The sequence below is a fragment of the Cervus elaphus genome, chromosome 11 (genome assembly GCF_910594005.1).
Source record: "Cervus elaphus chromosome 11, mCerEla1.1, whole genome shotgun sequence".
Lineage (NCBI taxonomy): Eukaryota > Metazoa > Chordata > Mammalia > Artiodactyla > Cervidae > Cervus > Cervus elaphus.
The window spans coordinates 59,001,611-59,027,374 of NC_057825.1; the positions used below are offsets into that span (position 1 = coordinate 59,001,611).

Genomic DNA, 25,764 nt, shown 5'->3' on the forward strand with positions numbered 1-25,764 from the left:
CCTCCTGGTACCGCGTGGGGACTGCCAAGCACCTCTCAACGCCCCTTCCAGGAGCTGGCGGGAGGCAGGGCGCTGCCTGGACTTCAGAGTTGTGGGGGTGCTCTGCCTTGCCAGTGGAGGCAAAGAGCAGAGCCGCGTCATCAGAACTTCAGCTTCTGTGATTTTTTTCACTTGGTTCCCTTATTTATTTTTTTAAAAGGCATCTCTTCCCACATTGCCCTCTCACTCCCCGGCCGTGACAGCAACGCCTGGAGAAAATCACACTGCATTAGCATCCGGCCTCTGCTGCATCCACTAAGTGGTTCTCCAGCACCCTGCGTCTGCAGGCGGGGCTGGGCAGGAGCCCGAGTGGACGGAGCCCTCAGCTCCCTCTGAACGCTCGCTTCCTCAAGGTTTGGGGTGGGCAGGGCAAAGCAGGTGCCAGGGCTTTCTAGCTCCACCTACTTAAGGCTCTCTCAGAACCTACCCTAAAACAGCGGAGGCAACCAGCACACATTTGTTTCCCCACCATCTGTCTCCTGACCCCTGAGCTTCCGGGGTTTGGAGAGTGGAGGGGATGGGGGTGCTGGTTTCACTAAAGAGCAAACCCTCTGGCTAAACCAGCGAAGCCTCCATGATCTGACTCCTGAGGTGCCTCTGGAGCAAAGACACTTCTGTGGATTTTTAAGTGGCCGCTGATCGTTGGCAAGGTGACATAACCCAGTCCTGGTAGGGGGAGGTCCTTCAGCAGGAGAAAAAGGCTCATCCCACCCGGAGGAGGGAACCCCTTGGCTGCTGCCCACTGCAGAGGAACAGCCAGGCGGACCTTCTGGAAACGAGTCTAGACTCACTGGTCCTTCTCCCCCTGCTGTGACAGGAGCCAGCTGTCCAGGGGGCTGGAGTTATACCCACTCACCTCCGTACACCTCTGAGGTGGAGGCCAGGAGTAGACGGGCCCCAACGCGCTTTGCCAGCCCTGCGGAAACATGACAGGACACTGTCAGCTTCAAGGAACAAGGAAAACAAGCGTGTAGCCAATTTAAGGAATGTTTTGGTATAAATGGTATCTGGCCATCCGGGCATTATAAGTTATCCACTCTTACTGCATCTATTTTGGAATCTAAATTTAAACTGTAAGAAAAGCACAAATGAACTCCCAGAAACACGGCAGTTAGCTGGACATGTGTGACTGTGAACAGGGCCAAACGCACAGCCTGTGGACTTTATTATAAGGTATGACGTGGGTAATTTTATAAAGATCCCTTTACCTGAACGTGGCAACCAGCACCCCATCAGGTAACTACCCCCACCCTCGCAGGCAGAGGGCAAGGTCCTTCGAACCCTGCCACTCTCTCCCTTGATGGTCAGCCTTCCCTCCTCTGCTCCCCACGTGCCCCGGGACCTCCAACTGTGCCCAAGACCGTCTCCTGTTCAGGTACCTCTGCCCCACTCCCTCTTTCCTTTGAGGTCCAGCTTCCGCAGTATCTTCTCCAAAGTAACTGGCCATGTCTGTGTCCAGCTCTGACCCCTTCTTGCCTTCACCCCTCCCAGCAAAAATGGACTAGAGTATTGTCACCTGCCAAGCTCTGGTCAAGCTCTAAGACAGCAGCCCCTAACCTTTTGGGCACCAGAGGCCGGTTTAATGGAAGACAATTATTCCAAAGACGCGGCAGGGGTAGGGGGATGGTCTGGGGACAGTTCGAGCACATTACATTTATTGTGCACTTTATTTCTATTATTATTACACTGTGATATATAGTAAAATAATTACACACTTTGCCAGATGCAGCTTAGCTGTCACTTGCCACTCACTGGCAGGGTTCAGACATGAGTCTGCAGCTGATTTATTCTGGTCTCTGCAGTCAGACCTCTCTGTCAGTGATACTCTGTAACTGCAGCTGCTCCCCAGCACTAGCATCATCGCCTCAGCTCCACCTGAGATCAACAGGCAGTGGAGTCTTATAAGGGGCTCTCAACCTAGGTTCCTTGCATGTGCAGTTCACAGTGGGGTTTGTGCTCCTATGAGAATCTAATGCTGCCCCTGACCTGATAGGAAGCAGAGCTCAGGCAGAAATGTGAGTGATGGGGAGTGGCTGTAAATACAGCGAAGCTTCACTCGCTGCTCACCTCCTGCTGTGCGGCCTGGTTCCTAACAGGTCATGGACCAGTACCTGGGGCCCCTGCTCTAAGGGCATTTCAGGGCATCAGCTGTGGGAACCTCTCCATCCCCCATGGTCACCAAGTACCCGAGTGTAACCTCATCTGACCTACCCCCTGTCAGTGGACAGGAGGGAGCATCCTGTAACAGGTGGGAGGAAGGTCCTCTTTCTAAATATAGTGAGCATGGTAGCTGTTTCTGCACTGCCTCCAGCTCCACGTGGAGGCGGGGTGGGGGGTTGGAGAGAGCTGGGGGCAGGTGCGTGCAGTGCTAAGAACAGGGCGTCTCCACCACATGCACCTGATGGTCAGGCACCAGTGCCCTCTCTGAGTTAGAGAAAGCGTCCTTCACTTCCCGCAGAGCCTGCTGCCCCGAAGGTTTTCTCTAAGAGACCGCGCTCCCCTCCCCGCTGCCCCTTTCTCAAATTGAAATGCAGGGCTGTTTCCCAAACCCAGTTACAAAATCTGCTTTAAATATTCCATAATTAAATCCACTTTTCACTTGACATTTAAAGAAGTGGTTCCTCTCTTCACTTCACACCTAATCAAAACCCTTGGTCTTTAAACCCATGGGAACGGAAGCGCCTCTGACCTCAACCACCCAAGTGCACGTGGTCCACGCTCTGGATTTGTCTGTGGGCTCAAACATGGCCACCTGGGGCGGTGCTCACGCTCACCTTCCACTTCCAGGGTGAGGCCTGCAGTCAGTCTGGAGCTTAGTTTCCTCAACCCCACGAGGAGGCTCTCCCATCCCCAATGCTGTGGGCCCAGCCCACGCCCCACCTCACATCAGAGCCTACAGTGCCCCTTCCAGCCCCAAGGCACGCATGCCACAAGTAGGGGAAGTGCAGGAGGGGCAGGCGGCCACTTGGAAGGCAGGGGATGTCACTGAGGCAATGCAGACTGATTCCCACAGCGATGGACCCCCATGATGAGTTGTGACGGCAAATCCAGTCACCCTGAGAGCATGCATGGGGAAGGGGGCGCTGAAGAACAGAACTGACAGGATCCAACGCCTGGTCCCGACACCCTGATGGCCTGCAGGATGAGGGAATGACTCACCCAGCATGTTTAGTGTTCCGATGGTGTTGGTCTTCAGTGTCTTGATGGGATTGTACATGTAGTTGGGAGGTGAGGCAGGAGAGGCCAGGTGGTAGATCTGGTCCACTGTGAGGGGTGGTGGGAGGCAAAACACACCTGTTACTTTCAGGGAAAACACTGGAAAATGCAGACCTCTCAGAATTGGACTGTGTGAAAACAGTGCTCAGGTATCTTTCACCGAAATTCTACTCATCACCTTTCATTCTCCTTAGAAACTAGTTCACATATATGAGACTGGAAGAACTTTAAACAGAAACAAAGTCTGATCACCTGGAACAAGAGCATGCCAGGGCCCCTCATGTGCCCTGTTCCCCTCTACCTAGAATCGGTCTGATCGCCAAGTGGACTGCTCCCTGAGAAGATCTATCTGGATGAAGTGCTCAGACTGGAAGGCAGACTGAGTTCTCAGACACGGAGAGAAGCATGAATATCAAAATGAGCAATATTTTAAGTTTATAAAAACAAATCTGACACAAAGGGTAGGAAAGTGTGGGAGATGAGAGAGCTTTTGCTCTGTTTCTACTTATCCTGCATATAAACACCAGATCTAGAGGTGGTTTCAAAGCCATGAATAGCAAAAACGTCTGGATCCCACATGACTCCCCTGGCACAGAGGTAATGCTTTAATATCTGTGCCCTCGACCCCAGAAATGAATGAATAAATAAAAATTGAAAACAACATTCATATGGAAACTCTCAAGGGTGTCCAAATAGCCAAGATAACTTTGAAGAAGTGCAAAGTTGAAGGACTCGCATTTTCTGATTTCAAAACACAATACAAAGCTACAGTAACAAAAGGGTGTGTTACTGGTATAAAGACATAGAGACCAAAGGATTGGAGTAGACAGCTCACAAATAAACCCTCTGTGTACACACGATCTCTGACAAGGGTGCTGAGCCACACAGTGGAGAACGGATAGTCTCTTTGACAAATGGTGTTGGGAAAACTGCACATCCACGTGCAAAAGAATGACACTGGACCCTGATCTTACACCACACACAAAAACCAACTCGAAACAGACTAAGAGCCTAAATACAAGACTTAAAGGAATAAAACTCCCAGAAGAAAACACAGGGAAAAAGCTGCATGACACTGAATTTAGGAAAGATTTCTTGAATTTGACACCAAAAGTAAAGGAAACAGAGCAAAAATAGACAAATGAGACTAGGTCGAACATTCTGCCAGGATCAAAAGACACCATCAACAAAGTAAAGACAGCCTACAGAATAGGAGAAAATACTCGCAAATTATATGTGATAAGCTAATATTCAGAATACATAAAGAACTCTTAAAATGAACAACACAAAATCAACCAACTTAAAAGATGCAAACATTGAATATATTGATACATCTTCAAAGATGATACACAAATGGCTAATAAGTGTATGAAGAAACATTCAATGTCACTTAACAGAAACACGCAAATCAAGACCACACTGAGGTATTGCCTCACATGGATCAGGATGTCTACTACCAAACCCCCCCTCCCCACAAGTAACAAAAGCTGTCTTCAAGGATGTGGAGAAACTGGAGCCCTTGTGCACTGCTGGTGGGAATGCAAACCCTGCAGCCACCATGGGAACAGTGGGGCCTTCCCTCAGAATATTAGAAATGGAATCAACATAGGACGACATTTCACTCCTGGGACTACAGCCAAGGGAATGAAAGAGCAGAGTCGCAGAGAGACACTCGCGCTCGCCCGTGCCCAGCAGCATTGCTTACAGTAACCAGAGGCGAGAGCCACGCAGGGTCCCCGCACAGACGGCCCAAGAGGCGAGAGCCGCGCAGGGTCCCCGCACAGACGGCCCAAGAGGCGAGAGCCGCGCAGGGTCCCCGCACAGACGGCCCAAGAGGCGAGAGCCGCGCAGGGTCCCCGCACAGACGGCCGAAGAGGCGAGAGCCGCGCAGGGTGCCCGCACAGACGGCCCAAGAGGCGAGAGACACGCAGGGTCCCCGCACAGACGGCCCAAGAGGCGAGAGCCGCGCAGGGTGCCCGCACAGACGGCCCAAGAGGCGAGAGACACGCAGGGTCCCCGCACAGACGGCCCAAGAGGCGAGAGCCAGGCAGGGTCCCCGCACAGACGGCCCAAGAGGCGAGAGCCGCGCAGGGTCCCCGCACAGACGGCCCAAGAGGCGAGAGCCAGGCAGGGTCCCCGCACAGACGGCCCAAGAGGCGAGAGCCAGGCAGGGTGCCCGCACAGACGGCCCAAGAGGCGAGAGCCAGGCAGGGTCCCCGCACAGACGGCCCAAGAGGCGAGAGCCACGCAGGGTCCCCGCACAGACGGCCGAAGAGGCGAGAGACACGCAGGGTGCCCGCACAGACGGCCCAAGAGGCGAGAGCCACGCAGGGTCCCCGCACAGACGGCCCAAGAGGCGAGAGACACGCAGGGTCCCCGCACAGACGGCCCAAGAGGCGAGAGCCACGCAGGGTCCCCGCACAGACGGCCCAAGAGGCGAGAGACACGCAGGGTGCCCGCACAGACGGCCCAAGAGGCGAGAGACACGCAGGGTCCCCGCACAGACGGCCCAAGAGGCGAAAGACACGCAGGGTCTCCGCACAGACGGCCCAAGAGGCGAGAGCCGCGCAGGGTGCCCGCACAGACGGCCCAAGAGGCGAGAGCCACGCAGGGTGCCCGCACAGACGGCCGAAGAGGCGAGAGCCGCACAGGGTGCCCGCACAGACGGCCGAAGAGGCGAGAGCCGCGCAGGGTCCCCGCACAGACGGCCGAAGAGGCGAGAGACACGCAGGGTCCCCGCACAGACGGCCCAAGAGGCGAGAGCCACGCAGGGTCCCCGCACAGACGGCCCAAGAGGCGAGAGCCACGCAGGGTCCCCGCACAGACGGCCCAAGAGGCGAGAGCCGCGCAGGGTGCCCGCACAGACGGCCCAAGAGGCGAGAGCCGCGCAGGGTCCCCGCACAGACGGCCGAAGAGGCGAGAGCCGCGCAGGGTCCCCGCACAGACGGCCCAAGAGGCGAGAGCCGCGCAGGGTCCCCGCACAGACGGCCCAAGAGGCGAGAGCCGCGCAGGGTCCCCGCACAGACGGCCCAAGAGGCGAGAGCCGCGCAGGGTGCCCGCACAGACGGCCCAAGAGGCGAGAGCCGCGCAGGGTCCCCGCACAGACGGCCCAAGAGGCGAGAGCCGCGCAGGGTGCCCGCACAGACGGCCCAAGAGGCGAGAGACGCGCAGGGTGCCCGCACAGACGGCCCAAGAGGCGACAGCCACACAGGGTCCCCGCACAGACGGCCCAAGAGGCGAGAGACACGCAGGGTCCCCGCACAGACGGCCGAAGAGGCGACAGCCACGCAGGGTGCCCGCACAGACGGCCCAAGAGGCGAGAGCCACGCAGGGTGCCCGCACAGACGGCCCAAGAGGCGAGAGCCACGCAGGGTGCCCGCACAGACGGCCCAAGAGGCGAGAGCCACGCAGGGTCCCCGCACAGACGGCCCAAGAGGCGAGAGCCACGCAGGGTCCCCGCACAGACGGCCCAAGAGGCGAGAGACACGCAGGGTCCCCGCACAGACGGCCGAAGAGGCGACAGCCACGCAGGGTGCCCGCACAGACGGCCCAAGAGGCGAGAGCCACGCAGGGTGCCCGCACAGACGGCCCAAGAGGCGAGAGCCACGCAGGGTGCCCGCACAGACGGCCCAAGAGGCGAGAGCCACGCAGGGTGCCCGCACAGACGGCCCAAGAGGCGAGAGCCACGCAGGGTCCCCGCACAGACGGCCCAAGAGGCGAGAGCCACGCAGGGTCCCCGCACAGACGGCCCAAGAGGCGAGAGCCACGCAGGGTCCCCGCACAGACGGCCCAAGAGGCGAGAGCCACGCAGGGTCCCCGCACAGACGGCCCAAGAGGCGAGAGCCACGCAGGGTCCCCGCACAGACGGCCCAAGAGGCGAGAGCCACGCAGGGTGCCCGCACAGACGGCCCAAGAGGCGAGAGCCACGCAGGGTCCCCGCACAGACGGCCCAAGAGGCGAGAGCCACGCAGGGTGCCCGCACAGACGGCCCAAGAGGCGAGAGCCACGCAGGGTGCCCGCACAGACGGCCCAAGAGGCGAGAGCCACGCAGGGTCCCCGCACAGACGGCCCAAGAGGCGAGAGCCACGCAGGGTCCCCGCACAGACGGCCCAAGAGGCGAGAGACACGCAGGGTGCCCCGCACAGACGGCCCAAGAGGCGAGAGACACGCAGGGTGCCCGCACAGACGGCCCAAGAGGCGAGAGACACGCAGGGTCCCCGCACAGACGGCCCAAGAGGCGAGAGCCACGCAGGGTCCCCGCACAGACGGCCCAAGAGGCGAGAGACACGCAGGGTCCCCGCACAGACGGCCCAAGAGGCGAGAGCCACGCAGGGTCCCCGCACAGACGGCCCAAGAGGCGAGAGCCACGCAGGGTCCCCGCACAGACGGCCCAAGAGGCGAAAGACACGCAGGGTCCCCGCACAGACGGCCCAAGAGGCGAGAGCCACGCAGGGTCCCCGCACAGACGGCCCAAGAGGCGAGAGCCACGCAGGGTCCCCGCACAGACGGCCCAAGAGGCGAGAGCCAGGCAGGGTGCCCCGCACAGACGGCCCAAGAGGCGAGAGCCACGCAGGGTGCCCCGCACAGACGGACCAAGAGGCGAGAGCCACGCAGGGTCCCCGCACAGACGGCCGAAGAGGCGAGAGACACGCAGGGTGCCCGCACAGACGGCCCAAGAGGCGAGAGACACGCAGGGTCCCCGCACAGACGGCCCAAGAGGCGAGAGCCACGCAGGGTCCCCGCACAGACGGCCCAAGAGGCGAGAGCCACGCAGGGTCCCCGCACAGACGGCCCAAGAGGCGAGAGCCACGCAGGGTCCCCGCACAGACGGCCCAAGAGGCGAGAGCCACGCAGGGTCCCCGCACAGACGGCCCAAGAGGCGAGAGCCACGCAGGGTCCCCGCACAGATGACCCAGTGAGCAAAGGACTGCCCGCCCGTCCCTCCTGGGAGGGCAAAGGCACGCTCTGTAACACGAGACCTCACGTTGACTTAAGCAGTGTCTCCTTCCAGAGGGGACACATCCTGCCTGTAACAGTAAGGCCCCAGTGCCCTCACCAGTCACTGACAGTCTCCCAGAAGGAATTACGGGCAGGACAGTGGGGGAAACTTCAGAACAAGCATAAAAAATCAGTCATGAGAGGTGCTAGGAAGATACCATGAAGCATTAATAACCAAGGTGAACTCTCACCACCCAGGAAAAATTGCTCAGAGCCTGCCCACTGCATGGCACACTGCACCCAAACAAGCATGATGTTCAAACCCCTGAGCCGGGGGAGGGCGACCGGCGTGGCAATCCATCCGTGCTGGCTGCCGGCCACCAAGCGACTCTCCCGCCACACTGTCCCATGAATAGCCGGCACGCCGGAACGGCAGCTGGGAAAACAGGAGTCTTGAGAAATGAGCCCGAAAGAGCTCAGGTTAAAGCATGATTAAAACAGTAAAACCAACTTGAGTTCTCCTTTCTCGCATAATTTCCTTAAATAGGTTCAAAGTAGTGTTCTTGGCAGGCTGTGGGCATGTTATTTTTATGCTGGGAGGAAGACGGGCCCAGGGTGGGGTGGCCACAGCGCAATGGTCCTCCTGTGAATTCTGAAAACTCAGGCAGTCTAACCCCAAATGAATGAATTCTGCACATGTGAGACATAGATACAGAAAGAAAAAAGCACTCAAAACTAACTGCTCTTGAGATAATTCAAAATTACTGCTCAGAATCCACACCAAAAAAAAAATCAGGTGCTATCTCCTACCAAAGGGGAAATCCACAGAGACAGAATATTTACATCTTTCTGCAGTATTTTTCTTTTTACCATGTTTTTTTTAACCAAGTTCCCTGCGTGACCTGTGTCAAACCTCTGCTGTGTCACGGCCACTCATGGCCACGTGGCACACACAGCCTGACCACTGCTCCCCGACACCAGCATCTGTGGTGGAAAACAGGGCTTAAGAAGATACACAACCGGGGGGGGGGGGGGACACAAAAAAAAAAAAAAAAAGGAAGATACACAACTTTTCAAAGTGTAAAGACCAAATTTCTCTTGGCATGGAAAATTAAGAGTGGGATTGTGCCTTGACTTCGTATCAAATAATACTGACTTAATGCCAAGGGGAGGCTGCCTGCTTGAGGCCTGGCCCAGCCCCGGATCAGCCACCAGCTGGCATGCCCCCCGCCCCCCACAACGATAAAAGGCGGCACCCAACGTCCTGGCTTCCCTGGAGGAATTCCATGGTACACGGAGGGTCTCTGAGCTCCACAGCCTCTGCGTTCAATGCTTACACTTGCACCATCACTGTAAGTGGGAAAATTTCTAAACTACTGAATATAATTCTACAGAAACATTCCAATCTGAGGGGCACTCTTCAAAGGCCCACAGAAACACGGACCCAAAGCTCTCAGCAAATGCTGTTTTCAGTCCCACCTCTTACCGTCACCTGGCAGAGTTGCGGGGTCGGGGGGACGGTCAGGTGTTGACAACTCCCCCCGCCCAGGTCTCCCCTTGGATTCCTCCGCCTGGTACAAGGCACTAACAGAAAGGGCTCAGCACGCAGGGCTAACATCCCACCCGACACACATGTTCAGAGAACTAGCAGTGTCCACCACAAAGATGTGCCAACAGTGCCAGGACACAGCAGTGCACATCGGGGTCGCTACCGTCATCTGCCCGTGGCTCTGGGCCCCTGGATGTCCTCCCAGGGCGCCGTCAGGGCCAGGACCCAGCTCCCCAGCCACCAGGGCCTCTCTGCCTGCTTCCTTCTCTGCAGACACGCTGCCCATGAAGCGAGGGGACAAGCTCTCAGGGAAGCTCTGGGGAGTCACAGGCTACACACATCCCAGGTGATGACAGCAGTGACCTCACATCCGTACTGGGCACTTCCCGAGCCACGTCCACTTCCTGGACGGCCACATGCGGCAAACAAGCCCCGCCCCCAGCCGCATGGGGTCCGAAGCTGTGCTATGTCCACGCCATGGGGAGATGCGAACAGCACAGAGTAGGGGGGAGACAAGTCTCTGTAAAAAGACCTGGTGCAGCCGCACAACAGAACACGACTAAGTGCCACAAAAATGAAAATAATAATAAACAAAATAATAATGAAGTAGCACTGCGTGAATGATACAGAAAGATCACCAGGATACAAAAAGCAAGGGGGAAAAAATTCAGAGCAACACAAAAAATGCTACTTTCTCTACCGTGGGGAAGAATCATGAATACCTGCTTGTTTTAACTGGGTCACAGAAGGAAACTGCAGATGAGTGAATGTTAAGAGCAGTCTCCTGGAGTGAGGTGGCAGGCAGAGGCAAGAGGAAGACTTTTTAAGGAATTTCTTTTTAATTTTTTTTAAAAAAATTGAACCATATAATTTATATTGCCTATTAACCATACATTTAATCTAAAAAGATCACATTTAAAGAAAAAATGATTAGATGTTAATAAAAACAGAGAGAGCATTTTTGGATAAGAGGATTAATTTTCTATTTTCTTTTTTATACTTTTCCAAATGTTCTGTAGCATCTGTGTATTACTTTTATCACTAGGAAAGAATCATCTTTTGAAAGGGGAGAAAAAATTAAGATTCTCTTCTATGTAACTTTTAAAAATTTTGTTTATTTTTAATTATTTCTTGCCTTTTAGTTATTTAATTATTTCTGGTCTTTGTGGATGGTCAGACTTAGCTGCTCTGCAGCATGTGGGAGCTCCCCAGATCAGGGATCAAACCTGTGTCCCCTGCATAGAAGGCCAGACTCTTAACCCCCTGACCATGACATTCTATCTCTCAGCCCCTGTGACCCTCCCATCTCTGCCGACTCCACTTTACCCATCCGTGTCCTCTGCACATGGATCAGAGGTATTTAAACAGTCATTCTGGTAACTCCATGTCCCTGCTACGTCTGCTCCAGGTCTGATGCTGGCTTTGCCTCTTCAGACTGAGTCTGTACCGTGGACGTGCACCACGCACCAGGAACAGTGGGGATAAACAGGCTAGACACAAGCTGCGCTCGCTGCCCTGCAGCCCTCGGGGTCAGAGCTGACCCCCTGGGACCTTGGTGTGGTCTGATTGTCCCTGGGTTTCCCTAGAGACTCTTCCTTACCTAGGCCCGGGGCCCTGGGATTCCTCTGGTGCACCTGTTGTCCTTGGGGTCTCCACTGAGGGGCGTGGGGAGTGAGGCGGCGGGGGGGGGGGGGGTCCCAGGATGGGGTCTCCTCATTGTGAGCCTGGGCTGGCGGCATCCATCCATGTTGGGCAGGCTATGGGGGGAGGTCTCCCCTGAGGAGCCTTCAGGAGAGAACTGGGTTCTCTGGGTGGATTTTTAGGAGGGCTTGTCCCCCTGGCCCCTCGCTGGAAACCTGTCACTGAGAACCCCCCTCATGGGGCTCCTGGAGGGGAAACTTAACACAAGGGCCCCCGACCCCCAGAGCTGAGGCTGGGACTTACAGCCCGTCCACACTGTCCCAGCCCCCGGGCAGCTCCCACTCACTTCCACCCAGTCAGGGTTCTGTGTCCAGCACCATCTTGGGATCCCGGGGGCAGGGCTCTCTGTTCCCTGCAGGAGCAGAAAAGGCTGCCGGCCATCAATCTGCTCATCTCCCAGCTGTGAGGACAGGAGGGGCTACTCCAGGCTCCCAATCGGTCAGACCAGAAACCTGAAGTCCACCCGCCCACGAAGATAGTTCCTTCCTCTTCCAGCTCATCTTCCGAGGGGCTCCCCCTCCCTTCAGGATCACCGCCTACTGTCCTGTCCCTAGGGCCCTCTCCTGGGACAGACATCTGCCTGTGTCCAAGGTGACGTCCCCAGCCACAGCTCAGCGACCACCGTCCCGGCGGCCTGGCGTCCACCCCACAAACTGCACACACCCTCCACTGGGCCTGGCTTTTCAGAAACCTCCCATGTCCTGAATGGGTTGGGGGGTGGGGTAGGGGGAGAATAATTCACTTTACTGCTTCCAGAGCCAGTCTGCAGGGTAGATTCAACATCAAAAACTTAAACGCTGTGGTGGGTAAAATCCAGAATTCTTTTAAGGCCATAGACAATCTGATTAAGTTATTTCAGTGATTACAATTTCTTCCAAAGCAACAACTTTCTTTCCCAATCCTCTAACCCTGACAATGCAGAGGCCTCTGTTGCAACCCCTGTGACAAGAAGGCTTCCTGTTTGACCATTTCATAACTCATCACCACAAGGGGGCCCAGAGGCTACTGCGCCCGCCCAGACTCAAGCCACTCCAGTTATAAGCTCCTCCTGCACATGGACCACCCCGTCCTGAGTCCAGACAAAAGCTACTTTCCCACTGGAAATAGGAAATCAGAATAAACCACAGTGGTCACACTTGAAAATAACAAGATGTGTGCTGAGAAGAAGCTGGTAGACCTCTGCTGGGGAGATGAAGATCAAGTGGTACCCCTGGGACCCTGTAAAAACCCACACAGCATGCCAGCCCGGGAGACAAACAGACCAAAACAGTCCCACAGAATGCTTGTCCCACAGAAGAACATTCCTGCCCTGCTGTAAATATCAGATCGACAGCCATGTAACAGGGAATCCAGACCGCTCCCCAATCCAGTCTCCATCACAGAGGCCAGGGTAGTGCCCGAGATGTGGTGAGACTTTCCAAAACCAGACAGGGACTCAACATGACCGAGTCAGCCACCCATCCGGGGGCCCCATCGAGCCCGCCCACCCACCAGGCACCAACCAGCACAGCAGCCCTCGCTCACCTTCGATGTACAGTGGCTCCACCACGTCGTGGTTGATCAGCTCAAAGTTCTCGTGGCCGATCCAGTGCTCCACGTTCCTCTTCCTGCCGGTGAAGAAGTTGTCCACCACGGTCACTTCGTGACCATCCATCATGAGTTTGTCTGTGAGGTGGGAACCCACAAAGCCTGCGCCCCCAGTTACCTGCGTGGGGACAGGAGAGGAGAGGACGGTGATCACTCTGTACAAGGGATGTGTACCAGTGTAGCCCCTACTGAACAGGGGAGGGTGTGTGTGGGTAGGGGAGGGTGTGTGTGTGGGCAGGGGGGTGTGTGTGGCTAGGTGAGGGTGTGTGCGGGGAGGGGGTTGTGTGTGCGGGCAGGGGAGGGTGTGTGAGAGCAAGGGGCTGTATGTGTGGGCAGGGGAGGGTGTGTGAGAGCAAGGGGCTGTATGTGTGGGCAGGGGAGGGGGTGTGAGAGCAAGGGGCTGTATGTGTGGGCAGGGGAGGGGGTGTGAAGGCAGGGAAGGTTGTGTGTGGGCAGGGGTGTGTGTGGGGGCAGGGGAGAGTGTGTGTGTGGGCAGGGGGGTGTGTGTGGCTAGGTGAGGGTGTGTGCGGGGAGGGGGTTGTGTGTGCGGGCAGGGGAGGGTGTGTGAGAGCAAGAGGCTGTATGTGTGGGCAGGGGAGGGTGTGTGAAGGCAGGCTGTGGAGGTTCGGGTCCTGTGGCTCCAGAGCAGGGAGTTGGACCTGTATAGGTCTAGGCAGCCTGGAAATCCAAACTGCAGCTAGTAAGTTATATGGAAAGTAGCAGTTATGAGTTCAAAGTGCACTCTTCGACGGAGAACCTGACATTACTAAAAGATCCTTGTTTTATATGGGTGGGACGCTTAGCATCACTGCTACTGCTAAGTCGCTTCAGTCGTGTCCGTCTCTGTGCGACCCCATAGACGGCAGCCCACCAGGCTCCTCTGTCCCTGGGATTCTTCAGGCAAGAATACTGGAGTGGGTTGCCATTTCCTTCTCCAATGCATGAAAGTGAAAAGTGAAAGTGAAGTTGCTCAGTTGTATCCAACTTTTAGCGACCCCGTGGACTGCAGCCTACCAGGCTCCTCTGTCCATGGGATTTTCCAGGCAAGCGTACTGGAGTGGGGTGCCATTGCCTTCTCCGTTAGCATCACTGATGGGATTCTAATTCTTTTAGAATCACTTTTGTAAAAAGTGACCAGAACATGCGTCTATTTGGTGAACTACCAAAAAGAAGGATGTCATGTTTAAATTGGACTCAGAAACCTCATAAAAAGCTACGCCCTTTCAAGCTGTTCACAAGAACAAAATAAGAAGCAGTAGATAACGTGTGCAGACCAAGGCCCGACGTAAGTAAGTTGCACTGTTTGGTTATGCGCTGTCAGAGACCCAGCCGAACAGAAGTGGGGCAGCTTTGAATGACCACCGGAGGCCAGAGATCACCAGGAATGTGCTTCTAAAACAGACACCCAGCAAATGGGAAAAGGCAATTATGACTGAAAAAAAAATTTAACTGATAAAAAGACTTGATCCAGATAATGTAAGCAGAGGGGGCTAGGTAAAGCGCATTTTGTTTTTGGAGGGTAGGAGCGAAAATAATAAACTGATGGAAAATACATTCTCTGCTCATCCTGGTGACCCATCTCACCTTCTCCTCCTTCAAAATTCACATTCCTGTCACCCTCCTGTTCCAAAGTGAAAGAATTAACAGTAGAGAGAACATGCACTTTTTACCTAAGGAGAAAGCATCTTAACCTCTAGGTCTGTGGTTGTAAAACATTTACTCTGCATGAAGTCCTCTGTTCATAGAAAACCTGATGTGTCTCTCCAGTGTTTATCCCAGGTGTGAGCAAAGTTGCCTGGGGAACAGGGGAGAAGGCTGACTGTGGCAGGGAACGACACACCAGCCCAAGAAGAACCACCTGCCCACCACCGGAGGATGTGCTCAGATGAAAATACAAATGTGAAGGTTTAAAACATGCACAACCAAGAAGCCTCTCAGTCTCCCATCAGCTGCACCTGTTCTCTGTCAGGAACCCTGTATTCTACTCCCCTTTGCTTCAGGAAGAGAACCGACATCTGGGGGCTGGGGTTTTGGGCCAGGATCCCTGAGAAAGACAACATCAGCCTGTCCTCTTGATTCCACAGTCTGTCCACTTGTCTGGGGTGCATTTTACCTTCAGTGCTCCTACATTTTCATCTATACACCTGCACAGTGATTTGTAAGAACAATTTTCTGGAAAAATTACTAACTTCCAATCTGGCTCACCCTTAGAGCTTGACTCAGGTGAGATTTCATTGTGTCTTACCTCTGTTTAATCGCATTTTCCCACAGTTTCTACATTAGTAAAATTACATCTTTTCAGAAGAAATTTAACCCCTCTTAATGTAACTCTATATCGATATGCAAACACTTCCTAAAATAAGATGTCCCATGGCATGCCAACTTTATCTCTGCACCTAAAGTAACCGGGTGAGACCTGGGAGCCAGCAGAAAAGCAGGGTGTTAAGTCACACAGGACAGCCGCCAACATCGCACTAGGCTTAATGGCGAAGAAAAACTGCGTGAAGCACCTTTGTTACTGTTCAGTTGCTAAGTCATGTCCGACTCTTTGCAACCATATGGACTGTAGCCCACCAGACTCCTTTGTGCATGGGATTTCCCAGGTAAGAATACAGTTACAGTTCAGTTGCTCAGTCCCATCTGACTCTTTGAGATCCCATGGATTGCAGCAAGCCAGCAACCCTGTCCATCACCAACTCCAGGAGCCTGCTCAAACTCACATCCATTGGGTCAGGGACGCCATCCAACCATCTCATACTCTGTCGTCCCCTTCTCCTCCTGCCTTCAATCCTTCCCAGCATCAAGGTCTTTTCCAGCGAGTCAGTTCTTCACATCAGGTAGCCAAAGTATTGGAGCTTCAGCTTCAGTCCTTCCAATGAATATTCAGGACTGACTTCCTTTAGGACTGACTGGTGTGACTTCCTTGCTGTCCAAGGGACTCTCAAGAGTCTTCTCCAACACCACAGGTCAAAACAATTCTTTGGTGCTCAGCCTTCTTTATGGTCCAGCTCTCACATACATACACAACTACCGGAAAAGCCATAGCTTTGACTAGACGGACCTTTGTTGGTAATGTCTCTGCTTTTTAATATGCTGTCTAGGTTGGTCATAGCTTTTCTTCCAAGGAGCAAGCGATTTTAATTTCATGGCTTCAGAAGTGTTAAAGAAAACGCCTGCCAAAGCAGGAAATATGGGTTCAATCCCTGGATCAGGAAGATCCCCTAGAGAAGGAAGTACCTTAGCCTTTCTTAAAATAGATTAAAGATTTTTTCTGGAATAATTCCTTTCTATCTCAAGTACTTAGGTTTCTGTAACACAGCTACATGTGTGTGTGCTAGGTTGCTTCAGCCATGTCTGACATTTTGTGACCCCATGGACTGTATGTAGCCTGCCATGCTCCTCTGTCCATGGGATTCTCCAGGCAAGAATACTGTAGTGGGTTGCCATTTTGTTCTCCAGGGGATCTTCCCAACCCAGGGGCTAAGCCCACATCTCTTACATCTCCTGAGCTGGCAGGCAGATTCTTTACCACTAGTGCCACCATGTAACACAGCTGGGTGGTTATAAAATGTTTCATCATCCCCTCAGGCAAGCATTTCAAATGGAAACAGAAAGGGCAGAAGCTTGGCACTCAGATGGCTTCCTCAGGCCTCACAGATGGAACGGATCAGGCCCTGCACAGCTCTGCTTGCCTCTGCGGTCCGTGATCTCAGCCCCACACACTCCTGTGGGAGCCAGCAGGGTCTGGCTCAGGTCAGCACCCAAACTCAGGCCTCACAATTCATCAGCAAAAAGAAAAAAAAGTCTGTTGGAGCAAATCTCTTCTTTGTGCTGAGGCTTCAGCAATTACTCAGAAGGCTTTAAGTTTCAGTAGCCAGCCTTGGGCACCAAATGACTCTGAAATGTGGCTTAACCAATGAGGTGGTGAAGAGTGAAAAACACTAAGCCTATTGACTGTAATTGTACGGAAAATGAAATTAATTCCACAGGGCTCAGCGTTGACAGGAAAACCATCCCCCCTGGCAGTGACAGGAACCAAGAGGCTATGCAGGGCTCATATATCAGCACAGAGTGTCAGATTTTCTGATCACTCTGACGGGTGGTAGCAGGAAGATTAGGAAAATCAGCTTTTCACTGATGTGTGTGTGGCTAAGTCACTTCTGTTATGTCCGACTCTTTGCGACCCCATGGACTGTAGCCCGCCAGGCTCCTCTGTCCATGGGATTCTCCAGGCAAGAATACTGGAGTGGGTCGCCATGCCCTCCTCCAAGAGATCTTCCTGACCCAGGGACTGGACCCTCTTGCTGTCTTAGATCGAACATCTCTTATGTCTAACCTGCATTGGCAAGTGAGTTCTTTACCACCAGCTCCACCTGGGAAGCCCTCTTCACTGATGTCTCTCCTAATCTGTGCCTAAAGGCTTGCACGTTTTTGATATGATAGAAAATACCCAGAACACAAGTATACACAGGCTTCAGAGTCTGCTCGCAGTGAGATTTACGGAGCCACTTGAACAGGCAGGGACCTCCTGTAACTTCTAAAAAAAAAAAAAGAGGTTGTGTGGGGGAAGCAGTTTAACTCCAAGTCACAAGTGTCAACTCTGGTGTCCGGGACACATGGTCCCTCAACAGAGATGTTGGCTATGAACAGACACCCCTGCATCCTAACCTTTCATACGTCAAGGTCACAGGTCAATCAGGTGCTCCACATACCTGATCAAACTAGACAACCACAACTGGTGAAAACTAACTCCAGAACCCAGTATTTAAGTCTTTGGATTTTGTCCTAAGGTAAATGGCAGATGAAGAAACCATTATCCAAGAAAATCCACTAAAGTTCAGTCTGGACACAGGAGCCCCAGCCGACTCACTGCCTCACCGTCCACCCCCACCCCCACGCCCCCACCCCGCCTCCACCAGTTCAGAGCAGGTGAGAAGGTGAGATTCTCAGGGATGGCCAAAAACAGGGGCTCCCAGTGACAAGATTCGGCATCTCACTGGGGAGGGCAAACCCTGCCTCCAGCATTTCTCATTTCTGGTCCCCTCTGGTCTGGATTGCTGACCCCTGAGCCTGGTGGTCAAGTGCCCCTTTCCCCACCCAGCTCCCACCTGCGCCCTAGAGCAGAAGCTCCTCCCCACGCCCACAAAAGGCTGTGGCTCTGGGGCCCTGGTCACCCCTGCTCAGCCCCTGTGTGGCCTAGGGGCGAGGCAAGAAGATCAGGGGCTACTCCTCCTGCCCCACTCCCCGCCTGCAAGCTGGGTTCACTCCCTCCTCCAGCTCCAGAGGTTTCCCATCAGGTGGCTCAGAGACTGTTCCCTGGGGACAGAAGGAGTCAATAAAAAAAGAGAACAAAGCTGTCCCTTAAGGAGCTGACTTTATTTGGAATAAAGGGGGAAAAGTTTAAGCGTAAGGGGGGACTGGGATGGAGAGCAGCGAGACGGGCTGGAGCCCCACAAGGACAGCTGGTTCAGCAGGCAGACCCGGGAGAGACCCTGGAGCCCCCAGACTCAGGACAAACCTCCACAGCTTGGCTCAAAGCGCCAAAGGGGCGAGAATTCAGCTGAGTAGGACCAAGGGACAATTTATTACGTAAGGTCCTGCTGAAAGGACAGACCACAGGCCAATTATAGGAGCCTAACAGTTGCTGTGACCCCGCACAAGGAGAACGGCTCAACAGGGCCATCAGGGAAAGAAACAGTGACAAAGCCTGTGCTGGGACCACCTTCCAGGGTGACCGTGTCCACGCCCGAGACTGCAGCTCTGATGAGCAGCCACCAGACTCTCACACTCCAGGGGAAACATGGCAGCAACGTAGACCAGCCAGGCCACTGAACAAACACACCAACAAATCAAAATACAACAGGCCTGGTGGGGAGGGGTGACAGGATCCAGAGCGGCCACAGCTCCTACCCAAAGTGGCCAGTTTTCTACCAAAAATGTCGAGATGCACAAAGAAACAGCCATGTGGGACTCATGCACAGGACAGCAACCAGACAACAACCTGCCCGTGGGACCCACACGTCAGATTCAGTGGTCCCAAGGTAGCCACCACAAGTATACGCAAAGAACTGGAGGAAGCCAGCTGAAGAAGTGGAGAGAGACTAAAGAGAAGAAAGCTGGAAGACAGAAATGGATGGAGATTCTGTCATCAAGTGCAGTAACCGAAGAGGAAAAGGCACCAGAGAGTCAACAATCTGGATCCAGAAGAAGAACAAACATGCAAATGGGAAGCCAGAACCAGAAGTGGTTTATGCAATATGCAGAACAGACAGAACTTGTACGGGAATGTGAGCAGAGCTTGTGACAAACATGAGGTGCCGATGACCAGCCCAACATGAAGGTAATGGGAAAATACTAAGGAAAGAATAGCTGAAACTCCCCAAAACTGATGAAACACGGTAACCCACACGTTCAAGAGGTTCCACAAGCTCCAAGCAGGAAAACGTAAACATGGTAGACATGTCACGGGCAGACACGTCACACTAAAAATGATGACGACCAGAGACAAAGGTGAAGTCTGAAAGCAGCTGTGTTGGGCTGAACACTGTCCGGCGAAGTGTACGTCCTGTGAGCCTCAGAACGTGACGTGATTTGGAAACGGGGTCACTGCAGGTGTGACTGGTTAAGGTGAGGTCACTGTGGAGCAGGGTGGACCACGAGTCCAGCATGAGACACAGGGAGAGCAATACTTGGCGGTGGAGGCCAAGACTGGGGTGAAGTCTCACAGAGCAGGGGGCTCAGGGACTACTAGCCAAAGTACACGGGAGAGGAAGGCCTGGGACAGTCCCCCCCAGAGCCACCAGGGAGGACAGCCCTGCCAACAGTGTGGGTGTAGACATCCAGCTTCCAGAACTGGGAGTCTCTGCTGATGTAAGTTACAGAGTCAGTGGAATTGTTACTGCGGCCACAGGAAACTGAACAGGAGGCAAAGAAAATGACCCCCGAAGTGCAGGGAACTCCGTGACTCACTGCTGACGTTTCCTAACAAATGACAGAGGAAGCAGCAGAGAGGAACTGCAGCCAAGAATTACAAACACCAAAGATGACTTCTAGAGATAAAAAACAAAAATAAGATAAGAAACGAGTGAATTCATTGCTAGCAGACCTGCCATACAAGAAACACTAAATTCTTCAGGCTGAAGGCAAACGATTCTAGAAGGCAGGGGGAGAACAAAGTAATTGAGTAACTAACTATAAAAGGCAGTACAATCACATTTTTTTTCTTCTGTTCTGAAATGCTTTCAATTTAAAGACCAAACTACTTAGCACAGCATTGTGGACACACTTAAAGCCAAAGAACTATATACTTACTGATTAAAATAAAAATTTTATGTTATATGTAAGTTTCAGCACTACAAGAAAAAAGAAAAAGCCAGCTGAAAACAATATGTATATAACTGTATTATGTATCCCTATAAAAATGTATTATCCTTAAAAAACTGTGTTATTTATCCTTATAAAATGTAGAAACATATTTGACAACAATAAAACAAAGAAGGTAGGTGAGAGCAAAGTTGTTTGCAGTAAAGAAGTGACACCAAAGTTAATTCAAATCCACAGGAACAAAAAAAGGAAAGTAGACTTGCTGATAAAAAGATTAACATTCTATAAAGAAATGGCAACCCATGCCAGTATTCTTGCCTGGGAAATCCCAGGGACAGAGGAGCCTGGAGGACTCCAGCCCGTGGGATCACAAAGAGTGGGATACAGCTAGCAGCTGAGCAGACACGGCACACACGGTCTAAAGGGGTCACTGTCGACTCAAAGGTACGACACGCTGAACGTGAGAATCTAAAACACAGTGTCACAGAAATAGCAAGGAAGATGGAGCGGCTGTAATGCTACCAGACAAAACAAAGTTCAAACAAAAAATGTTCACAGACAAAGAGGGGGCCTTTTGTAAGGATAAGAGAGTCAATCTGTCAACATTTACACATCTAACAACAGAGATACAAAATATGTAAAGCAAAGCTGAAAGAACTGGAGAGAGAAACAGAGAATTCACCAAGAATAACCGGAAACATCAACATCTCATTCTCAACACTGCACAGAACTGCACAGCAGAAATAAAGGAAATAAACACTCAAAAAGCACAACAAGCCAGCTGGACCTACCAGATACCCCTCGAACACTCCATTCAACAGCAGTATAATACACAGTTCTTCTAACACATTATTGACCAGGGGATCTTTGTAGAAACCACCTGTGTCAGGTAATTTGTTATATAAGTGAATATTGATACATCTCAGATCAATACCATTTGGGTAACAAAAGACATATTAATACATCTCTGGTCAATAAGTTGTTAAGAGAACAGGAAATATTCTCCAGAACAGACCATATTCTAGGCCACTAAACAAGCCTCAAATTTAAAGGGATTCAAATCATACAAAGCATGTTCTCTGAGTAAAAGGGAATGAAGTTAGACCTCAGTGACAAATCTGAGAAATCCACAAGTGTTTAGGCTAATGGATCAAACAGTAAATTATAAGGTAAATTAGAAAATACTTTGACATGAATGACAAAGAAGAAACAGCACTGCCAAAACTTAAGAGTATGCAGCCAAAGCAATGAATTCCTAGAAAGATAGAAACTACCAAAACTAACTCAAGAAGAAACAGAAAACTGCGTAGATTTATAACAAGAGATTGAATTAAGCCCAAGTGCAGATGGCTTCTCTGGTGAACTTCACCAAACATTTAAAGAAGAATTACATTTGACCCTCAAACAACTGAACAGTCAGGGGTGCCAAACCACCACACACTGGAAAATCCAAGGTAATTTTACAGTGGGCCATCCACATCTGTGGTTCCACATCTGCAGATTCAACTAACCACAGACCGTGTAGTAAGTACTATTGTTGTTGTTCAGTCACTAAGTCAAGTCCAACTCTGTGAACCCCACAGACAGCAGCCTGTAGAAGGAAATGGCAACCCACTCCAGTATTCTTGCTTGGAAAATCCCAAGGACAGAAGAGCCTGGTGGGCTACAGTCTTGTATCTGTTGTTTAGTCACTACGTTGTGTCCAACTCTTTTGCAACCCCATGGACTGTAGCCCACCAGGCTCCTCTGTCCATGGGATTTCCCAAGCAAGAATACTGAAGTGGGTTGCCATTTCCTGCTCCAAGGGATCTTCCGACTCAGGAATCAAACCCACATCTCCTGCATTGGCTGACGGATTCTTTACCCCTGAGTCACCTGTAAGTCAAGTACTGTAGTGCATATACACTGAAAAGAAATCCACCAGTGCAGCTCAAACCCATGTTGTTCAAAGGTCAATTTAACATCAAATCTACACAAAGTTTTCCCAAAAAGGAGAAGAGGAAGAAACACTACCTCACTTATCATACAAAGCCATTATACCTCTGACACAAAAACTAGGAAGAGACATCACAAGAAAGGAAAGCTACAGACCAATAGCTCCTATAAACACAGACATAGGAATTATCAAAATACTAGCAAATCAAATCCAGCAAGATATGAAAAAGGATTATACATGGTAATCAGCTGAGATTTATCCTGGGTATGCAAGATGGGTTGCAAAATGAATAAACTAGGAAGAGAAGGGAAATTCCTTAGCCTGATAAAGGCACCTCTAAAAACCCACAGTAACACCATATTCAATGGTGAAAGGCTGAAACCTCTCCCCTGAGATCAGGAACAAGACAAGGAGGTCTGCTCCTCTCACTTCTATTCAGCATCAAGTGTTAGAGATTCCAGCAAGGACAATTCGGCAAGAAAGTGAAATACAATGCATCTATATTTAAAAGGTGGAAGCTAAACCACCCGTATTTACAGGTAACATGACCTACATGAAAATACTAAGGAATCTACTTAAAACTATTAGAACTCATCAGTGAATTCAGCATGGCTGCAAGACATTAAGAAAATACAAAAATCAACTGTGTTTCTATTTACCAAGAGAATTTCTATTTTGGTTTCTTTAGTCACTAAATTGTGTCTGACTCTTTGTAAACCAATGGACTGTAGCCCACCAGGCTCCCCTGTCCATGGGATTTCTGAGACAAGAATACTGGAGTGGGTTGCCATTTCCTTCTCCAGGGGATCTTTGCAATCAACCCAAGGATTGAACCTATGTCTCCTGCATTGGCAGGTGGAGTCTTTAAAACTGAGCCACCTCGGAAGCCCACTGCAACATGAATAAATCTTAAAAACACTAAGTGAAAGCAGTCAGTCACAAAAGGCCAAATTATGCATTATTCCATCTGTAGAAGCACCCAGAGTTGACAAATGTCCACAGACAGAAAGTAACCCCACGGTTGCCTCGGGGTGGCAGGGCTGGGGGAATGGAGAATGACTGCTCATGGGCTTGGGGTGTCTTTGGGGACAAGATGTTCTGAAGCCAGTAATGGCTGCACAATTGTGGACATGCTAGAACTACTGAAATATACACCTCAGGGTGTATCACATCTCAACACAGCTGGCACTGGCTCAAACACAAAGGTGCCAGTCTCCTGGGACACACTTTCCTACACGATACCCACACTGGGGTTCTTTCACTGGTGAATTTGTGTTCATGTTTAACAAGGCAACCACTAGCCGAGAAAGCCCCCAGCATATTCATCAAGGTGGTCTGTGAACCTGAAAAGGTTTTTTAAGACCACTGTTCTGGGAACCGTTTCACATTTCTTCAAAAAGTTAAACACAGGGTAACCACACAACCCGCTAAGTCCTCTCCCAAGTGTATATATGCCTAGAGGAACAAGAAAGCTATGTCCACAGAGCCTTATAACTTATGTTCACAGTAACCTCAAAGTAAATGCCCATCAAATGATTTCTGGATAACCAAAACGTGACCCAGCCTCACGACAGAATACTATTCAGCCAGAAAAAGGGATGGAGACTGGATGTGTCTATAGCATGGATGAACCCCAGAAACATTACTCAGCTTAGGAAAAAGACCACATGTTGCAACATTTGAAATACACAAAACAGGCAAATCCACAGAGACAGAAAGTCATTCCCATGGTTGCCAGGAGCTCGGGGGACAGGGGGATAGGTTGGGAGGTGATTGCTTATGGGCGTGGGGTTTCTCTGGAATCAGGATGTGAACAAAGCATAAACCACTGAACTGTATACACTGTACCGGCAACTTTTACAGGCTGCAAATTACACTTCCACTTAAAAAGCAAATTACTTGATACCACAAACATGAATCAGATGTGTAAACTTACCAAAATTCTTTTACGGTCCTTTTCTGATAAAAATTTAACTGGCGGGTATTTCTGGGTGAAGCTGTAGAGCATAAAGAGATTATAAAAGAAAAAGTCAAAACATCTGTGTATTTTCTCTACTTGGCCCCAAAACAAATGCGGATGTGAGAACTGCTACTGTCGACTCCCCCTCCTCTCTAAATGAGCGCTGTAGGAACCAAGCCCTCACTGGTTAACTTGAGTTCAAGATGAACCTGCTTCTTGGCTAGGATCAAACAGGTGTGACAAGAGATGTTATCCCTGGGCGGGGAAAATCGAAGGATGACCCAACCACCAGCAGCCAGAGCTAAACACAAACCAGATATCACGGCATTGAGATGCTGGGCCTGGGCTGGGGAGGGAGACCCAGCCCAGCGGATTGTGCCTCTGAGAGTAAGAGAGGAAGGTGCTGACCACAACTCTCCCTGCCTATGCACTGACTGGGCAGTTTCACGATTCCAGCCTCCCCTGCCCAGAGGCCCCGGGACAAAGTGACTGGGAATCAGCCCTTCCTACCCACCGGGGTCCATCTGATCCTGTCTTGAGTCTCGTCTTAGCTTTCAATGTCTCCCACCCCCATGAAGGCACCACCGGTCCCCCAACCCACACAGATGTCCCAGGACCTGTGCCGCGCAAAGAACACAGAAAGTATCAAATGAGAGTCGATAAACGCAGATTTGAAATATCCTCTTAAAATGACTCGGTCAGAGACAAAAGTGCGTTTAAGAAACGTGGAGAGACCAGCTCTGGAGTCATTATTTTAATTGGAGAGATGCTGGGTGGGGGCCCAGCCTCCATCGCCTCCACCTCCCCAGCACACCCAAGATATGGAACACATCTTCTCTGTGCTGGTGGAACTGGACAGAGCAGGACAGGTCCTCGGACAGACACCGGAGCTGGGAGCTGGGCATGGAGGGGTGGGGGGACCTCTGACAGGGCATGTGATTTCCCCCACAAGCACTTCCAGACTCTCAAGACGTCAGTTCCCTTTGCAGACACCAAACACAGGCAGGCAGGTGGGAGATGCCCAAGGGGTGGATGAGAATTCCACACTCACAGTTAGTTCTGTGACCCCCACTCTCACCCCTGGAGAAAGACCCCCCAGGTACTCCAGGCACATGGGGGCTTCCTGCTCCGTGAAGCCAAGGGCAACCTACAGGCCGCCTGAGCTCTGGCTGCCACACAAGTGCCTGATGCAGTGGAGTCGGGGAGGACAGCAAAGCAAAGCCCAGCACTGGCCAGGGTACCCTCACACCTGCCCGGCCCCCTTCTCCGAGGACCACACACCCCTTGCTCCAGTCCCAGTCTGAGCTCCCAGCAGCTTCAGGCACAGCTGACCCGGCTCTGTCCCACCTCCCAGGCCTGCCAGTCTGCGCCTTCTCCAGGTCCTCCTGACGCCTCCCTTCCCTCACCCATTGAGGTTCATCCCCTGCAGCGTTTATAGACAGTGTCACCGGGAGCGGACCAGGGCTGCCCTTGGGACAGAAGGGGCGGGAGGAACAGAGGGTAAGACAGGTGTGG

At 52.1% G+C, this 25,764-nt stretch overlaps 1 protein-coding gene across 2 annotated transcripts in view; it reads right to left on the reverse strand.

Annotated features, from left to right (window-relative positions):
* Positions 1-25,764, reverse strand: part of UXS1 (UDP-glucuronate decarboxylase 1) — a 57,378-nt gene that overhangs the window by 13,608 nt on the left and 18,006 nt on the right. For both annotated transcript variants that reach the window (XM_043917879.1, XM_043917878.1), the window contains exons 5-8: positions 24,226-24,286; positions 12,968-13,148; positions 3,199-3,303; positions 896-955 (exon numbers count right to left, since the gene is read on the reverse strand). In XM_043917879.1, the coding sequence (XP_043773814.1) occupies positions 896-955; positions 3,199-3,303; positions 12,968-13,148; positions 24,226-24,286 (407 nt within the window). The remainder of the gene's footprint in view (positions 1-895; positions 956-3,198; positions 3,304-12,967; positions 13,149-24,225; positions 24,287-25,764) is intronic.